Raw genomic sequence first — 20,010 nt, forward strand, 5'->3', positions numbered from 1 at the left:
CAATAAACGAGAAGAAGTCAAGTCTGGTGCCAAGCACCTCCAAACAGTTCCTAGGAGCTATCCTAGACACGCAAGAGGGGTTGACCTTTCCATCAGAGGAAAGAATTCGGAATATACTGCTGCAAATTCTGCAATATCAGGCCGGTCGCCAGATAACGGTACGCAGAGCAATGCGTTTGCTGGGCATGATGGCGTCATGTATTTACCTGGTCCCTCACGCGCGCCTGTGCATGCGTCCCATGCAAGAATGGTTGGCGAAACAGTGGTCTCAGGCACGGGGTCAGTGGGACGATCTAGTGGTCGTTTCGCCAACACTGGTACAAAGCCTTCACTGGTGGACAAGAGAAAATCTGTCCAAGGGGAAACCCTTTTACGATCCCGAGATACAGGCGGTAGTCACAACCGATGCATGCCTGACAGAGTGGGGAGCTCACCCCCTCCACCACACAGCTCAGGGTCTCTGGTCTCACTCAGTGGCCAAGAATCACATCAACCTGCTAGAGCTTCTGGCAGTATTCAGAGCACTTCAAGCGTTCACGCCCTACCTGCTGAATCTTTCAGTGCAGATCCGGACGGACAGCACTATAGCCATGTTTTACCTAAACAAGCAAGGAGGGACTCGTTCGCCAAATCTGTCCAAGCTTGCCCAGTAAATTTGGATATGGGCACTCAGACGGAAGATCTTCCTGTCATCTCAACATGTTCCAGGGGATCTCAATTCTCTGGCGGATGGTTTGAGCAGAGATCCCCTCCCAGAGGAACATGAATGGTGTCTACACAGAGAAATCGTAGAAGATATCTTCTCTCAGTGGGGTTTCCCCACCATAGACCTATTTGCCACAAGCGAAAACAGAAAGTGCCCAGGATTTGCATCCAGGTTCCCCCAGCCAGACTCACAGGGGAACGCCCTGTGGATGAACTGGTCAGGGATGTTTGCGTACGCTTTTCCACCAACACCTCTCATCAGGAAGGTGGTCAACAAGATGAACAGAGAATCAATGACGCTCGTCCTAGTTGCTCCCATGTGGGCGAGACAACCGTTGTTCCCACACCTACGCAGACTAGCGGTGTGCGACCCCATCAAACTCCCGGGCTGGTACAACCTACTGTTCCAGCACCAAGGTCAAACAGTGCATCCTCAACCCAACTCAATGAACCTAGCAGCATGGCTCCTGAGGTCATAGAGTTCGGACATCTCAAATTACCACAGAGATGTATGGACATCCTAAAAGAATCTAGGAAGCCAAACACGAGGCACTGCTAGTTTGACAAATGGAAACGATTTGTTATCTGGTGCCAGAATAAGCAAATCAACCCATTTGATTGCACTCCTTCCACAGTTGTCACATACATGCTCTACCTGCTGGATGCAGGACTGGTATTTAACTCACTGAATGTACACCTGGCAGCGCTGTCAGCATACACCACATCCCATAACAAGGTGGCGTGGTGGAAGATACCAGTGGTTAAAGCTTTCATGGAAGTGGTAAAGAGACTTCACCCTCGTATTTCAAACCCACCACCAGGTTGGGACCTTAACGTGGTGCTATCTGAACTCATGGGCCCTCCATTCGAACCCATGCATAAAAGCAGTCTCAAACACCTGACTTATAAGACGGCCTTCTTAGTAGCAATAACATCTATAAGAAGGGTCAGTGAAATTCAAGCTGTCAGTGCAGGATCCATTCTTTACAGTTCATAAAGATAAACTGGTTCTACGTACACACCCTAGGTTCTCACCTAAGTTTATTTCTAAATTCCACGTGAACCAGTCCATCGAGCTTCCATCTTTCTTCCAAGACCCACAAAGCTCGGCAGAGGTGAAACTACACACCCTAGATGTGCGTAGGGCAGTCCTCTACTATGTAAACAAGACCAGACCGCTAAGGAAAACAGATCAGCTGTTTGTCTCCGTAGCTACAGGCAGAGAGGGAGATCGCATCTCTAAAGGTGCCATCTCTAAGTGGATTGTTAACTGTATCCAGCTGTGTTACTCTCTTTCTGAAAAGACTCTGCCTTTCACGCCAAGAGCCCACTCTACTAGAGGCATTGGGGCCTCTCTGGCTTTCATTGCAAATGTATCCCTTGACACCATTTGCAAAGCAGCTACGTGGAGCTCTATTCACACTTTTACTCAGCACTACTGCATTGACACCCATTCCAAGACAGATACCCAAGTGGGACAGGCGGTTTTAAGACATTTCTCCAGCATGGGGTCTGGCATGGATTCACATGCTCATGAATATTCCCCGTCGTCAGGCTGGGAATCCTCGGTAAAGAAAAAAAAAACAGTATCAGTTTCGTTTCTGATCTGTCTTTCGTAGTAATAACCAATCACTGGTCTCTGCGTCATACTGACCACAGCCAATGACTGCCCTCTACCTAAGCACCGCCTCTGGCAGCCATCTTCAGATTTTTACCGCACGTTCATGTGTTGGGATCCTCGTGCTATTGCTCTCGAGCGTTAGTGCTATTTTTTCACGTTTTTTTCGGTCAAAAGAGCCTCAAGCTCCACCGACTCTCCATCCGATCAACGGGTACCCGTGTCGGATTCGTCTGCGCCCCTCAAGGGTGAAGATTTCGTCGAGCTACGCTTTTGGAGGACTCCAGAAGTTTCTCAGGCCCGGACATGGCCCAGGAGAAGGGAAGCTCGACGCCCGGAAAGCTGTTCAGGATCTGCCCTGGATGCCAGCTGCAGAACGTCTTTAAGGAGGACGAACACTCCTTTTGTCTCTACTGCTTACATGAGGACAAGACGCACGTGGAGAAGGACTGTCCGTTTTGCGGCAACATATCGGAGCGGACCATGAAGGACCGCCATCAACGTCTCGCCAACTGGCTGGAAGGGAAGAGCCCGTCAGGCGAGAAGAAGAGGAAGAAATCCGAGCGGTCTTCTAAGACCTTTGAGGACGCCCCGGCGACGGGGGTCCAACACAAGGCCAAGCACCGCGAGTCCGCTGGCACCGGGAGCGCCGAACGGTCGGGCTCTACGGGCGCCAGGCAGGGCGCACCCTCCCCGGCACCTTCAGCCACGAGCCAACGCTCTGGGTCGGGTAAGAGGAAGGGCGAGCACCCGGCGAAGCTCCTGGAGAGGCCCCGGTCGAGCTCGAAGGCCCCATCGGAGGGGGAGCGAGGCAGTGTCCCCCCCTCAAGGATAAGGCGGTGAGCGCACCTAAGGTGGTGAAGGCCTTAATCCATCCGGCCAAGCCCTCTATCGATACTGTCGCGGCGGCCCTGGCTCAGCCTGTGGAGGCTACACCAGTGGCGGCGACCTCGGGGCTCAGAGTCTCCCTGCCACCTCGGAGGGAGTCCTCTTTTGTGCCCATCGATAGGACCCCCGTGAAACCCCCGGCGGGGAAGAAAAAGGGGGGGCAGGGCGTCGTCGTAGATTCGGCCTCAACCTCAGAGGAAGAGCTGATTGAGGTCTTAAGCCACGGCCTTGGCGTGGAAGAAGACCGGCCCGTCGGGATGGATCCCGACGCAGGTGACAACGACATCGTCGAGGGTGCCGACGGGGCCCGTGATCGCCCGTCGGATTCCCCTCTGCCAGTGCCGCAAGACAACTCGGCGGCCATTTTGTTGGCTATACAGTCCTTATGTTCAGAGATAAGGACAAGACTACCGTTGCCGACGGAGGAACCTCTCCCGTCGGGGGATCCTGAACCGGGACCTTCTGGTGCTCCCCCGCCAAGAAAAGAAGGAATCACCCTCCACCTCCTTTTCAGCCGGCGCGCCCCATCCAGCCCTCCTCCCCGTCCACCCGAGGGGATGATACGGGGACTGACACGGCAGCGACGGGTACGGATGACGAGGTATACGACGAGGATCTACCGTCGTCACCTCCCACCAGGGCTTCTCCGCCCGACGAGATTGGATCGTTCCACTCCATGATCGCCAGGGCATCCGAGCTTTTCCAACTCTGCCCTGAGGAGAAGAAAAAGGAAGGATTCCTTTATCAACGGCGCGAGGCCAAGAGGAAGACGGTCCTCGCGGTGCCTCTACTGGACGACATTTGGGATGAGGGCCTCGCCCTCCTCAAGAACCCTTCCACGACGCCAGCTAGAAGAGACCGGTACGAGAAGAAGTACCGGGTCCCGGACGCGGCCCCCCTGTGCCTCCGGGCGCAGCCTACCCCGGACTCCGTCGTCTCCGCGGCGGCCAGGAAGAAAGCGGGGGGGGTGCGGCCTCCACATCGACTTCCCCACCGGACGGCGAGGGAAAGAAATTGGACGCTATGGGACGCAGGGTCATCCCGTCTGCAGCGACGACGATTAAAGCGGCCAACGCCTTGGCTATCATGGCCCGCTAGACAGGGAGCTATGGTACAAACTGGCTCCCCTGCTGGACTTCCTACCGGACGACAAGAGGGCGGATGCCCTGGAGATCCTACAGGAAGGCGAGGTGGCGTCGGACCACGCCATCACTATTGCGACGGACATCGCCGACACTGGGTTTCGCCAGTTGGGCAACGGCGTTTGCCTTAGGCGGCGTGGATGGCTCAAGGCTACGGACTTCCGTCAAGACGTACAGACCAGAGTCCTGGACATGACGTTCGATGGGAACAACCTGTTTGGGAAAACAGTGGACGATTCCCTTCAGGCCATTAAAGCGGACACTGAGACGGCCCGGGCCCTTGGGGTTCTGCAGCAACGACAGACGCCCTTTCGGAGCAGCGGAGGCAAGGGCGCCTCCAAAGGTTCCGTCGGCGTTTTCTCCACCTACCGTCAAGCGGCCCGCTCGTCGTCTCAGGAGGCCTACAGATGACGAGGCAAGTCTGGCGGACCCCGCCGTCGTCACCAAGGAGGTCAAGGCGGCAAAGCCTCGTCGAAACAGGATTGAACCGGCCGTGGGGTCGGGCCCCCAACGAAGCACCCCGGTGGGAGGCCGGCTGGCGAACTTCGTCAGCGTGTGGGAGTCCATCTCCACCGACCGTTGGGTGCTGGACGCCTTAGCCCGGGGCCACGCGCTCGAGTTTCAAAGAAGGTGCCCGCGCGTCCCCCCCCCGTGGCCAGTAAAGAGCTTCATGTCCCTCAGCTTCTCCTGGAGGTAAAGGCGATGCTCAGGAAGGGCGTCATCGAACTCGTCCCAAAGAGGCTTCGGGGCTCCGGAGTTTACTCAAGATACTTCCTCGTGAAGAAGAAGACGGGAGGATGGCGCCCCATCCTAGACCTGCGACGTCTGAACAAGTTCATCAAGGCGCAGAAGTTCCGGATGGTCACCCTCCAGCACGTCCGGGGGCAGCTGGAGGAAGGAGACTTCCTGTCGTTGTTGGATTTGGAGGATGCCTAATTCCATATTCCCATCCTAAAGGGGCACCGAAAATTCCTCAGGTTTGTGGTCCAAGGGCGTCACTACCAGTTCAAAGCCCTCCCCTTCGGACTACGGTCGGCACCCAGGGTATTCACCAAGTGCCTTGCACCGGTGGAGGCGCAGCTGCGCCGCGAGGGGATCCACGTCTACCCCTACCTGGACGACTGGCTCATCCGAGCCAAGACGAGGGAGCTCGCCGCGGAGCACACGGCAAGGACCGTCCAACTTCTCACGGACCTGGGATTCTCCGTGAACTACGCCAAGTCCCACCTCGTACCCGCGCAAAACGCACTGTTTCTGGGAGCGAAGCTCGACACAGTGTCCCTTCTGGCCTCCCCGTCGGAGGAAAGGACCAGGTCCATCCTGGGCAAGGTACAGCGGATGTTGGTTTCCGACGCAGCCAAGGTGAGGTCCATCAAGTCCCTCCTCGGAATGATGTCTTCTTGCATCTACCTCATTCCCATGTGCAGGCTCCGGATGCGCCCGTTGCAGGAGTTCCTGGACGCGCGCTGGATCCAAACGACGGGCGGCTTCGAGGAGAGGATCACACTCGACGAGTGTTTCCGCCGAGCGGTCCGGTGGTGGGGCAACCGCGCGCATCTGACGGCGGGCATGGACTTCCAGACCCCAGACCACCAGGAGACAGTGACCACGGATGCCTCCCTGGAAGGGTGGGGAGCGCACACCGAAAATCTGCACCCGAGAGGCCTTTGGCTCCCGACGGAGAAGTTCCTCCATATCAACGTCCTGGAGCTCCGTGCAGTGTTCTGGGCCCTCAGGTCCTTCCTTCCGTCCCTCAAGGGCAAGGTGGTGAGGATCTTCACCGACAACACCACCACCATGTTTTACATCAGGAAACAGGGCGGAACCAGGTCTCCAGCGCTGTCCAAGGAGGCGCAGGACCTGTGGCATTGGGCCGTCGCCCAAAGGATGTTTCTGGTGCCGTTTCATCTGGCAGGGATAAAAAACACCATCGCCGACTCACTCAGCAGGGAGCTGCGCTCGTGCCACGAGTGGGAACTACGGCAGGATCTAGTGGATCGCCTCTTCCGACGGTGGGGCACACCCCAGATCGACCTGTTCGCGACGGCGACGAACTCCAAGTGCCGGAGGTTCGCCAGCAGGTTTCCCCAGGCGAGGAGCATGGGCGATGCCTTCTCTTTCCCCTGGGAGGGCCTGTTCCTCTACGCATTCCCTCCTTTGCCACTGCTAATCCGGCTCGTCAACCAGCTCAAGAGGTCGCGGTGCAGGATGATCCTCGTCGCACCTGCGTGGCCGAGGCAGATATGGTTCCCAGACCTTCTGGACTTGTCAGCGTCCCCACCAATCAAGCTGCCGGTGGACGCGGATCTACTCTCCAGGGAAGGAGGCGCCATCCTCCACCACGACCCGAAATCGCTGAACTTGCAGGCCTGGCTCCTGCGGCGCTAGAGTTTGGAGGATACGACATACCGGCCGACTGCAGAGAGGTTCTTGCAAAGGCCAGGGCGTCCTCGACTCTTAAATGCTACGGACACAAATGGAAGAGGATCTCTGTCTGGTGCCACACACAGAAGATTAACCCTCTACGGATTACGGCTCCCCAAGTACTGCCGTACCTGCTGACGCTGGCCAAAGCTGGACTGGCACACGCGTCCATCAAGATTCATCTTGCTGCGATCTCCCGATACACCAGAACCACGGGCCGGACGTCCTTGTGGTCTCATCGTCTGGTGAAAGAGTTCATGAAGGGACTGTTCAGATCGTTCCCGTCGGTGAAGGCGCCGGCCCCGGCGTGGGAGCTCAATGTGGTGCTGACCAAGCTCATGGGACCTCCGTTCTAGCCTCTGCACTCGGCCCCGTTGAAGTTTCTGTCGTGGAAAACAGCGTTTCCTGTGGCCATCACCTCCGCACGACGGGTGGGAGAGATCCAGGCCCTTTCCTGCAAGGCCCCGTACTTGACTTTTCACGACACGAGGGTAGTGCTCAGGACGCACCCCTCCTTCATACCCAAGGTACCGTTGGACTTCCATCTCAACGAACCCTTGGTGTTGCCTGTGTTCTTCCCGTCGCCTTTGTCGCCGGCTGAGAGGACTTTGCACTCGCTGGATGTGGCTAGAGCGCTGAAGTTCTACGTGGACCGCACGAAGTGTTTTCGGAAGACGTCACAACTCTTTGTGAATTTTGGACCTGTCAATCAGGGGAAGGCTCTCTCGAAGGCTTCCATTTCCAGATGGCTCTCCGGCTGTATCATGTACTGTCATCGGTTGGCAAACCGACCGCTGCCTGGCCGTCCGAGAGCCCATTCCACCAGAGCGATCGCAGCTACCACGGCGTTCCTTTCTGGTGTGCCCCTGCTGGACATATGCAGGGCTGCTACGTGGAGGTCGACGCACACCTTCACGAAATTCTACTGCGTCGATCGGGATTCCAGGGAAGAGTCCAGGGTCGGCCAAGCAGTGCTGCGCAACCTGTTCGCCTGAGGTGAGCCTGGTGAGGAGGTAAGATGCTTAATGTTGAGTTTGATGTAATGCTTAATATTGAGCCTTTGCCACCTCCCGTGGTTGTGCATGTGTGTACTGCTATGTATTCTTTATTCATGAGCATGTGAATCCATGCCAGACCCCATGCTTGAGAAGGAACAAGTTACTTACCTGTAACTGTTGTTCTCCAGCATGGGTCTGGCATGGATTCACATGCGAACCCTCCCGCCTACCCCTCTGCGGCTCTTCACTTGGTCATACTGCCACTTCACGTGCTTCCAAATCTGAAGATGGCTGCCAGAGGCGGTGCTTAGGTAGAGGGCAGTCATTGGCTGTGGTCAGTATGACGCAGAGACCAGTGATTGGTTATTACTACGAAAGACAAATCAGAAACGAAACTGATACTGTTTTTTTTTTCTTTACCGAGGATTCCCAGCCTGACGACGGGGAATATTCATGAGCATGTGAATCCATGCCAGACCCATGCTGGAGAACAACAGTTACAGGTAAGTAACTTGTTCCTTATTTGCACATGACCCTTCTCACATCCCACCTCCTTCTTGAGGTACTGCTCGCTAATCTATGCACAGCATCTGATCTAAGCAGATTCCACAAGCCTCAGAAGGGATACATTACTCACCGTAATCGTATTTCTGATGCTTGTATCTGCTTAGATTCACATGCGACCCACCCTTCCTCCCCTCTGAGAGAAGGCGCATGGATGCTTGTAGTCTTACCTTTCTTTATATCTGCTTGGATCATCTGTACTCACGCTTCTCCTCATGCTACCTCATGTCAGAAAAAATACAATCTGAGGGTCCTACACGCATGAGGGATCATGGGTACAGTGGACGTCACACTAGGGATAGTATTACTGGCACGCCCTGTGTCGACGCCCATTTTCGAGTTTCGAAAAACAAACTGTAATACTCTGCAGCTTCCACTAGATGTCGGCCTATGCAGATACAAGCATCAGAAATACGATTACGGTGAGTAATGTATCCCATATGGCAGTGAACAAAATCAAAGGGGCTACACATGTGATATCATCAGTGATGTCATCAATGACATTTGTGATGCCATCTTTCATGTCCTGGGTGTTTGTGTTAGCAGTGCACAGTGGGGAGGGCAGGTATGGTTGCTTAGCCTACCATAACTGGCGAATTTCAGGGGTTTTTCGGTTTTACTTTGAACCATAATGGCACGTTTGTAAAGTTTTTTTTAGTGAATTGCACAGGTTTTTAGTAGGGCAACTTAACCATAACGTCCACTTAACAAAGTCAAAGTTTTTTTTTAGTGTATGTATATGTATATATATATATATATATATATATATATATATATATATATATATATATATATATATATATATATACACACACACACACACACACACACACACACATGTTGGTGCTTGCCACAATCTATTCACTATAAGCTTAAAGCTAGCCTCACGAGGAGGAGTCCAGGGTCGGCCAAGCAGTGCTGCGCAACCTGTTCGCCTGAGGTGAGCCTGGTGAGGAGGTAAGATGCTTAATGTTGAGTTTGATGTAATGCTTAATATTGAGCCTTTGCCACCTCCCGTGGTTGTGCATGTGTGTACTGCTATGTATTCTTTATTCATGAGCATGTGAATCCATGCCAGACCCCATGCTTGAGAAGGAACAAGTTACTTACCTGTAACTGTTGTTCTCCAGCATGGGTCTGGCATGGATTCACATGCGAACCCTCCCGCCTACCCCTCTGCGGCTCTTCACTTGGTCATACTGCCACTTCACGTGCTTCCAAATCTGAAGATGGCTGCCAGAGGCGGTGCTTAGGTAGAGGGCAGTCATTGGCTGTGGTCAGTATGACGCAGAGACCAGTGATTGGTTATCACTACGAAAGACAAATCAGAAACGAAACTGATACTGTTTTTTTTTTCTTTACCGAGGATTCCCAGCCTGACGACGGGGAATATTCATGAGCATGTGAATCCATGCCAGACCCATGCTGGAGAACAACAGTTACAGGTAAGTAACTTGTTCCTTATTTGCACATGACCCTTCTCACATCCCACCTCCTTCTTGAGGTACTGCTCGCTAATCTATGCACAGCATCTGATCTAAACAGATTCCACAAGCCTCAGAAGGGATACATTACTCACCGTAATCGTATTTCTGATGCTTGTATCTGCTTAGATTCACATGCGACCCACCCTTCCTCCCCTCTGAGAGAAGGCGCATGGATGCTTGTAGTCTTACCTTTCTTTATATCTGCTTGGATCATCTGTACTCACGCTTCTCCTCATGCTACCTCATGTCAGAAAAAATACAATCTGAGGGTCCTACACGCATGAGGGATTATGGGTACAGTGGACGTCACACTAGGGATAGTATTACTGGCACGCCCTGTGTCGACGCCCATTTTCGAGTTTCGAAAAACAAACTGTAATACTCTGCAGCTTCCACTAGATGTCGGCCTATGCAGATACAAGCATCAGAAATACGATTACGGTGAGTAATGTATCCCATATGGCAGTGAACAAAATCAAAGGGGCTACACATGTGATATCATCAGTGATGTCATCAATGACATTTGTGATGCCATCTTTCATGTCCTGGGTGTTTGTGTTAGCAGTGCACAGTGGGGAGGGCAGGTATGGTTGCTTAGCCTACCATAACTGGCGAATTTCAGGGGTTTTTCGGTTTTACTTTGAACCATAATGGCACGTTTGTAAAGTTTTTTTTAGTGAATTGCACAGGTTTTTAGTAGGGCAACTTAACCATAACGTCCACTTAACAAAGTCAAAGTTTTTTTTTAGTGTATGTATATATATATATATATATATATATATATATATATATATATATATATATATATATATATATACACACACACACACACACACACACACACACGTTGGTGCTTGCCACAATCTATTCACTATAAGCTTAAAGCTAGCCTCACGATTACTTTGCTGCTTGTGTTTCTTTTGCATCTGTACACGTGTAAAATAACTTGATATCTTCATCTCTTTCTGCGGCATAAGCTTCTTCACCTTGATCCCAAGATGTCACTTAGCCTTATTACTTTCTTGATGCTTTTTAGAATATCTACATTCTCTGGTTACTGTATCTCTTCTACGTACATCATTTTCAGCTCCATGTAACATATACTGGCAATGGTTAGTGACATTACCATTAATCCTTGCCGCTTATTGGCTCTGCTTCTTCAGTGATTTCATTCAGATGGCTATCATATTTCTTTGTATACAGATGTGGTGTTCTCAATGGGTACCTTGGCTCCCAGATTCTCTTAGGTACTGGCACTTTCACTGGTACTGGACTGAGTTCATACTCTGCTCTTTGTCGATTCAACTATTCTGTGTATGTCACATATTCTGCTTTCCAGCATACAGGTAAAAGGGGCGGGTTGGTTGAGGTGGGGGTACTTGGCTCATCCTCTACACCAGGCAAAGCCCATAATGTCAGGGGGGAGGGAGGGTGGTGGAGTCAGTAAGTGGGAATAGTTCTGATTTAGAAGTTAACTCGCAACCCTGACAGGACACCAAAGGAGAGCACTTCCTGTATGATCGGCTCCAAGTGCTTTATCGGGTCACGGATAAAGAGCACAGTATCATCAGCGTATAGGAAGATGATCTCCGGGTCGCCCGTCAGACGGATCCCCCTCTGTGCATGCCTACTACGGATTGGATCTGCAAGTGGTACCATTACTATAGCGAATAACAGGAGGGACAGCAGGCAGCCCTGCCGGGTCCCGCTATTTAAATTGATGGGGGCAGGGCGAGAACACCATTGATGTTGACTCTTGCAGTGGGCATAATGTATAGTAAACAAACCCATGATATAAAACCAGGCCCAAAATTGCATTATTCCAGTAACACCCACATAAATTGCCATGAAACCGAGTCAAAGGCCTTTTGCACATCTAGGGCCGCAGCTACTGCCTGAGCTCTTGGGTCGATTTGTGCCAGGATATTAAAGATACGTCTCAGGTTTAATGCTGTGGAGCGGCCATGAATGAACCCGGACTGATCAGAGTGGACAATATGTTCCATATATGGAGCCAAGCTCAGCGCCAGCACTTTGGCGAAGATTTTAACGTCGGAATTTATAAGTGAGAGGGGGCAGTATGATCCGCATTGTTGTGGGGGCTTGTCTGGCTTAAACAAAACAGTAATAACTGCTTCTCGAAGCGTGGGGGGAAGAGCTCGGGTGGAGCATGCTTCTTCCCATAAACAGGCCAACCTAGGGACGATTTGAAGTGTTTGTAGAACTGTATCGTAAGGCCGTCAGGTCTGGGGGCTCTGTAAGGTGGAAGTGCATCAATGCCTCAGGATATTTTGTCAGGAGTAATCGGGCGGTCCAGATTTGTTTTGGCATCCTCTGATAATATAGACAAAGGAAGACTATCTAGGAATGTCCCTATCTCGTGGAGGGTGACCCTATCTGTGGTGGAATAAAGCGCAGAGTAGAAGGATGAAATACTTGGTTCACTTCTGGTGTAGAGTAGACCACACAGCCTGACATGTCCTAGACTGATGGGATTCGGTTGATGCCGTGCTCTTGTTTAACCATCCCAGCTAGTAACTTCCCGGAGTACTCTCCTTCGCCGTACTTCCTAGCCAGACCGGCATTGTCAATGAACTTCAGTTCCCTATCTGCATGTGCTCGGAAGTTGTACAGCTTGGTCTTAATGTCCCCCATTATCGCGCAGTCTGGTTTAGACGCATATATCTGTTCCAGGTGGCATAGTTTGGTTTAGCTGGAGTAGATATCCCTGTGCATCGTTTTGAGTATGGCCAATTCCGTTGCTAGAGCAACACAGCATATGTAAGCCTTGAAAGCCTCCCATAGGGTTGCGAGATTGTCTACAGAGCCTCTTGTCATATCAAAATATTTGTCAATCTGTTTGCCTATGTTGGCTGCGAAGAGGAGGTCCAACAGTGATTGCGGCTTAAGTCGCCAATGTTTGTTTCTTACAAGAGCCTCACCCAGTGACAACGTAAATGTGATGGGGGAATGATCTGAAAACATCCTAGATAGAATGTCGGTTTCTGTAAGGCGGCCAAGCAATGTATCTGATACTCACCACAAATCTATTCGAGAATGTAAATCATGGACGGTGGAATAAAAGGAGTATTTGCATTGTGTAGGGTTGAGTGTCCTTCAAACGTCCACTATCCCCAACTCGCCGAGGGCACTCTGCAACAACAGGGCTGACTTCGGGAGATGACGGGGTCTAGAACCAGATCTATCAAGATCGACATTCATTATGGTGTTCAAATTTCCACCACACAACACTGGGACTAAGGGATAGAGTGTAATAAGACCAACTAGTTCAGCATAGAAATGAGGGTCGTCGACATATGGACCATACACATTGAGCAATAAGACCTCTTAGCCCAAAAGGGTACCAGGGAGTAGGACGTATCGTCCCAAGGGGTGAAGGTGTGACTTGATGTGGGTGTATTGGAGTGACTTGTGAATGATGGCCGTGACCCCCCTGCATTGGGAAGAATATGAGGTGTAGTAGCGCTGTGTCCCCCAACTCTTGGCAAATCTTTCATTATTCATAGTCAACGCATGAGTTTCTTGTAAAAACAAAATGTGGACCCTGTGCCGTTCGGTGTAAAGCTGGAGTCGGCGCATCTTTGATGGGCTACCAAGCCCCCGTAAATTCCAGCTCATAAAGTGTATGGGTTCAGCCGCAGTTGGGCCAAGAGACAATGTAATAACCAAATCCAGCCGGCCCGGGCCTTTGACTTATTAGTGGACCAAATATCCAAAACTGCTGCCTAATGTCAACATTCACCCGTATGTCAAGCACATTTTCATTAAGTATAACAAAACTCCCACCCCCACCCCTCTCCCAATCAGAGAAGTGATCACCCCTGTTAGAACAACCCAACAACACTTACAACATTGCATGGGGGGCCAGTGGGCTGACAGCGTTGCGGCATCAACTTAGATTACAATTGCATACATAACATAGTATCTGGTGTGATTTTTTCATTTGTTCAGTCGCCATGCCGGGTTAAAAGTTATTGAGAGTCAGGGTAGATGAGAGACATTGCGAAATGCGATGCCATGCACAGCATTATAGTATCTAGGATATGCATATTAAGGTTAAGCAAGGAGAGAGCACAGTGATTGGGGTCACCCCGGGAAGTGCTCGTCTATGAATCTCATTGCCTCTTCCGGCATGATGAAGACGTATATCCTGTTGCCCTGTTGCAGTGTTCTATTCTCAGTTTAGCCGGAAAGAGCATAGCATACTTAACATGATCCCGGAGTCTCTTTTTGACCGCCAGGAAGGATTTACGCTCCTATTGCACGCCTGCCAAGAAATCTGAGTACAAGTGAACCCGGTTGGAGCCCAAAAGCAGTTCCCCCTTGGCTCTTGCGGCTCAAAGTAAGGCATCTCAGTCCAGGTAATTAAGCATGCATGCTATAATTGAGCGTGGTGGAGCTCCATGCTTAGGTTTAGGGGCGAGCGTATGGTGAGCTCACTCAATTGTGGAGTGTGGAGACAATTTGGGATTGTCGAGTAATGACAGAAGAGTGCATTCCACATATTCCTCCATCGGCTCCGTGATGTTGTCTTCAGGCACACCTATAAATCGTAAATTGTGGCGCCGGGATCTAGATTCAAGATCGTCATTTTTTTTTACTAATAGATATATAGCACCTGCTTAGAAAGGGAAGCGACGTCTGTTCTCAGTGTGCTGACCTCGTCCTCAGTAGTTCCCACTCTGGTTTCCACTTCTGTGATATGAGCATCAGACCTATCCATGCAAGATTTTATGGAGCTAATTGTTCTGCTCATATCATCCAATTTAGCGTGGAGGGCAGTGAAACCCTCATGCATATATTCCATCATGCGATGCAGTTCGCTGTCCTCATGCTGCGGAGAAGTACTGCCTGATGTTTCTCCGGAGTCGATTATGTCCTACGAATGTGGGTTTTCCAAGGTATAAGTGGGGTGGGGGGTGCCACCCAATGCGGTAGAACTTACACGTAGCAGGCATGGGTTGAAGCAGTGTTCAAAGATGTACTGGTACTGCAGACTTGCTAAGGGGAGGGGGAAGGGTAGGATCATCCAAGCCGCTGGGTGCAGCACTCAAATGGCAGAGGCGTAAACGTGACTCCCACTCAGAAGTGCAGCAAGTAGGGCATTAAGGTACAGTGAGCAGCTAAGAACACATGCCAGGATGAGGCCAGTGCCCTCCAAGGATCGTTGCGCCTTGTTAGGACCAGGTTTGGGAGGGTCAGTGAAGAGATTTGGTGGGCAGAATTCTAGAAATGGAGTGGGGCTCCCACCAGCAGATGCGGCACAGGCTCCACGCACTCGAATTTCTGGACTGGCTGGTGTCAATAGATCTGCAGGACGCTTACTTTCATGTGCCAATAAACCAAAAGCACAGGAAGTCCCTAAGGTTCCTCATAGGGGACAAGCAGTATCAATTCAAGGTGCTGCCCTTTGGGTTGACCTCTGCTCCCGGGGTCTTCAACAAGCTCATGGCAGTAGTCACGGCTCCCCTCAGGAGATCCGGGGTCATGTATTCCCGTACCTGGATGGGCTTACCTGGATGGGCTGATCCGGGGGAAGTCAGCAGGGCAAGTTTTGTCTCACTTGGAGGACACCTGCCTACTACTGCACAGGCTGGACTTCTGCCTCAACTTGAAGACCCATTTCACACCAGTTCAGTAGCTCCAGTTCATTGGAGCAGTCCTAGACACTCAGGTACGGAAGGCTTTTCCTCCCGAAGAGAGACTCAGCAATATAGCCCAGACGGTGCATTTTATTTCAGAACCACACTACCCTACCAGCGACTTCTTTCCTCCACCTTTTGGGTCTGATGGCCTCCTGTATTTATATAGTGCCAGAGGCCAGGATGCGCCAGACACCCCTTAATGGCTACTGAGGGACCATTGGACTCAGTATCTGAGAACACTCATGGATCACCTCTCAGTGTCCAGCCAGGTTGTCCGCGAACTCAGCTGGAGAAGCACGCGCAGCAATCTCATGGCAGGGGAATCCCTTCTGGCCTCTTTGGCCTCAGGCCCGAGTGGTCACGGATGCGTCTCTGAACAGTAGAGGCGCTCACTTCGAGGATTTGCTGGTGAGCGGCCTCTGGTGGCACACCAACAGGCTGGAGTTGCAGGCCATCAGGTTAGCCCTGAGGGCCTTTGCCCCGTCTCTCAGAGGGAAGCATTTCCTCGCCCTGATGAACAACACGTGGCCATGTACTACCTCAACAAGCAGGGTGGTGTGAACTCCCTCTCTCTCTGCACAGAGGCAATACAGCTATGATTCTGGTTACAGAAGACCCAAATCTCGGTCTCTGCAGTTCATCTAGCAGGGACAGAGAACACCTTAGCGGATGCTCTGAGCAGGCAGAGCATGGTGTCACACAAGTGTGAAGTGTGCCAGGAAGTGCTAGAGGAGATCTTCGCTCTCTGGGTATCCCAGCACTGGATCTGTTCGCCACGGAGTTCAACAGGGAGTGCAAATAGTTTTGCTTGAGGGAATTCCCAGCGAACGGCGCACTGAGTGTCATGTTTCTGGTGGATTGGACTTTCCCTCTCCATTACGCATTCCTTCCGATTCCCGTCATTCTTTGGGTTCTCATACGGTTGAAGAGATTTTGACTGACCATGATCGCGATCACCTCGGACTGGGCTAGGAGAATGTGGTACTCCGATCTCTTGTCTCTGACCATCTGTCTGCCTCACCGGTTGCCTCTGCGTCCGGATCTCTTGACCCAGGATTCCCTCAACCTACATGTGTGGCTTTTGAGAGGATGAGCCTTGGTGATCTCTTTCCAGGCAGCACTTTTGTAACAAAACACCAATTTTTGGCGAAAGTTGGAGGTGATCCCTTTGCTATATTTGAATACCCTTGAATTTTTGATCCATTTTAAACTTGGGACCCTTAGCCCCCCCGCCCCAGGAACCAATCCCCTTCCCTTTCCAATTTGCAAAATGGTGCATGGCCTATCACCTTTATCTGGACCCAGTACTAAACGTAAATGGGAATATGATAGAAGTACACAATTTGATGAAGCTTCATGGAAAAGTATATGTAACTATGCCTGTAGGTTATCTCTCAATGCAAGATAAAAAGTAATACAATTTTTAAATATTGCATCAAGTTGAATCCCTCATTTAGTGGTGTGTGCCACAAGTTACATTCAGATAGTGCTGGCTTTTGTCAACTGATGTGGGCCTGCCCGCTAATTCAAAACGATTGTTGTGAAGATTAGCACAATCCTAAATCTTGACATCCCCATGGAACCTCTGGGTTGCTTAATGGGTAGATTGAGAGGCTTACTTTACTACTCCTGGCAAAAGTGGTATTCTTTTATCTTGGTCATGCAAGACCACTCTGACTGTAGCTGAATGGCTAAAAGAGCTGTAATATAGAAACCAACATTTGTAACCTGACGCCTGTGCCCTTGTGGTGTGTGGGGACTGTTACGAGGGAGAAGGAGGACAGCAAAGGGTTTAGCCATGGAAGTGGCAGGAGGAGGAAGAGTAGGAGCCCGTCAAGGGAAGTGTATTTGGTAATTGAATAAATAGCTATAGATTAAGACGAGTCCTGTCATCCTTCCTTCCTTTGCCAGCAATAAATCCTCATAAAGGGGACCTTTTAGGCAATACCTGCCCACCATTTCAAATCATGCTTCTTGTAATATACGAATCACCATCATGGGTGACTGACCGCCCACAGACATGTTGCACTCAACTTGTACTTTTTTGGGTTCACATGACTAGCTACATGCCATTACCATCTATGTATCACTGTGATATCAATGCTATCAACTTCTGTAGTATATTTATTTTGGGAGGTGGTGCTATTTGCTGTCTATCACTGTGTGCTGTAAAGTTTCAATAAAATATTTTTAAAAATCCTCCCCAGCCCCCCTCATCCAGTCCCTCATATATTAACATTTGGTGCTCATTTGGCTTCTTGTAAAAGTTGTCTCACAAGTTGTCTATTGCTGGTTGTGAAATGGGAATATAGTTGTGTGGTATGCAACGGGAATCAAGAATGCCCAGTCTATCCATTTCTCTGCCTACTGGCTCATGACACCTTCTATCATATAATATCTCCAAATTTACTTTTAGATTGGCCCTTCTGATCCAAGTCTTCTTTTAATCCAGTTGAAACTTGCTTACTGCCACCTGAAAGCATTTGCCTGTTATCACTGCCCAATTTGTGAAGTATCTTTTGTTTCTGCCTGGAAGGGAAGAAATTGTTAAAGGAATTGGACGTTTAAGAAGTCTTAAGTTGTTCAGAACCAACTCAAAAGTAGAGAAGTAAAACAGGATGTTGTGATGCTGGGGTGGGAATGTTTTAAGAATATTTCAAAAGGTTCTGTTTGTTGTCTCATTAGCTTGGTGACACCTGAGCAGTGTGAACATAAAGGAGCTTGCATCCTTCTTACAGTCTTCGATTATGACACTCTGAGGTTCAACGACTTGGAGGGAGAAGTCTTCATCGCCATGCATGACCTGCCTGGCCTGAAAGGAGATGGCAAAATAGATAGCACGTTCCAGATACGTCTGCCACTAATACACGCCAAAACCATTGGTACACCAGTTTTTTTTCTGTTCACTGCCTGCAGTCGCCTTCTCTGCCCAATATTTTACATGTCTTTTCTCTCTTGGCCCCATTTTGCAACCCATTAAAACTAGGTAATTTGCAACTGGTATGTGCTCCGACTGACCTCTTGCCGCCACTGGTTTGTGTTTGCCTTGGTGGGCCTGGCACCTGTAAACTGGACATGGATTTTGGTTGGCTCTGCCTTACACAGACTTTGAAAATACTTTCACTTGTGGGTGACATGGTCCTCAACGTTAGCTTCTTCAGTTGGCCTGCATAACCCATATGCTTTTTGGTCCGATTTAAGTAAATCTTTACCAATTTACAGTGGGTTGGATGTCCTTAACGTGATTTTCTTGGGCTAGATGAACGTCAAGCTAGTAGGCTTCAGATAGATAGGTCATTAGCATATTTGTTTACGTTGGTGGGAACACAAAATCGCTTTACTTGGGTAAGTTTGGCCATATGCTAGGTGCTTTGCGTGTATTGGATTATATGTCTCACCTTGATATGTTTGGTAGCATAATTCTTTAACAAGTTGGCCAGAATTGAATATATCTTAAATTGGTTCACCTGATTTGGCTGATCCCTAACATAATAAGCATAGCTTTTGGGTTTGAGTCATATTGACATTTAGCTAGTAGTCATGCATTCCGGGTTGTAAGTACATTGCCAAAACTGCATGATTTTGGTTGAATTGATAGAATCAGTTGAATTTAATTAATTGGGCCTTTAGCAGTTTTTGATGACCTTTAAGCTGTTTGTTTTGGGTTGTCTGGTCTTAAGTGGATTGATATGAGTTTGATATGATATTTAGACTTTCTTCTGTTTGGCTTGAACTGTAGGCTGGTTGGCATAGGTTGGAAGAGCCATGCGCCAGTTTACTTGGCTTTGTTTGGCTGTTTGTTGTACCCTCATTAGCTAGGGTGATACTGCCTTTGATCTGGTGGTCGAACAATGTATAGGTCAAAACAAAGTGTCTTGAATTTATTTATGTGCCAAAACAAACTAAGCAAGCCCAGGTTGTATTATTCTTCAATTTCCTCACTGGTCCTTCAACTGATTGGTTTTTTTTGTTTAGGATGGATGTGGGCTGGTTGGCTTCTTGGTTTTAATGAAACGTTAATTTGTTTGAGTTGGATAAACTGTAAAGATGTTGCCATGTGTTGTGTGGGGACTATGACCATTTTGTATGGATCTTGAAATTGCTTTTTTGGAATGGTTCATATTTCCAATATTTGGTTTTAGTTGGATGGATCTTAGACTGGTTGGTCTAGTTTGACTTTGGTGTTGGCAGGTTGCCTGTTTTATTTAGAATATCCCACATTTGGTTGGCTTGGGGTTGAGGTGAAGTTGGTTGGTTAGTTTGACTTGGATGTTCTCTGGGTTAGTTCATTTGGGAAATATAAGTAATCAGATGGCTAGGGTGGGTTGCGTTACCTTTAAGCAGGTTGGGCTAATCTGATTAGAGTACTAGCTGTTTGGCTTTGCTCCGCTCATCCTTTAGCATCTCCACATGTATTAATGATGTTCTTCTTGACCTTTCTACTCATGTGGTTCTATACCTGGAATGTGTGCTTAAGCTTATGTCCGTCGTTTCTCTTCTATTCCTTCTAGTGCCAAC

The 20,010-nt window shown here is 49.7% G+C and overlaps 1 protein-coding gene across 2 annotated transcripts in view; it reads left to right on the forward strand.

Annotated features, from left to right (window-relative positions):
* The window catches only part of UNC13D (unc-13 homolog D), a 2,023,528-nt gene that overhangs the window by 1,995,464 nt on the left and 8,054 nt on the right, over positions 1-20,010 (forward strand). For both annotated transcript variants that reach the window (XM_069654742.1, XM_069654741.1), the window contains exon 32: positions 18,178-18,374. In XM_069654742.1, coding sequence (XP_069510843.1) covers positions 18,178-18,374 — 197 coding nt within the window. The remainder of the gene's footprint in view (positions 1-18,177; positions 18,375-20,010) is intronic.

Source organism: Ambystoma mexicanum, chromosome 3q (genome assembly GCF_040938575.1).
Source record: "Ambystoma mexicanum isolate Mex_15411 chromosome 3q, UKY_AmexF1_1, whole genome shotgun sequence".
Taxonomy (NCBI): Eukaryota; Metazoa; Chordata; class Amphibia; order Caudata; family Ambystomatidae; genus Ambystoma; species Ambystoma mexicanum.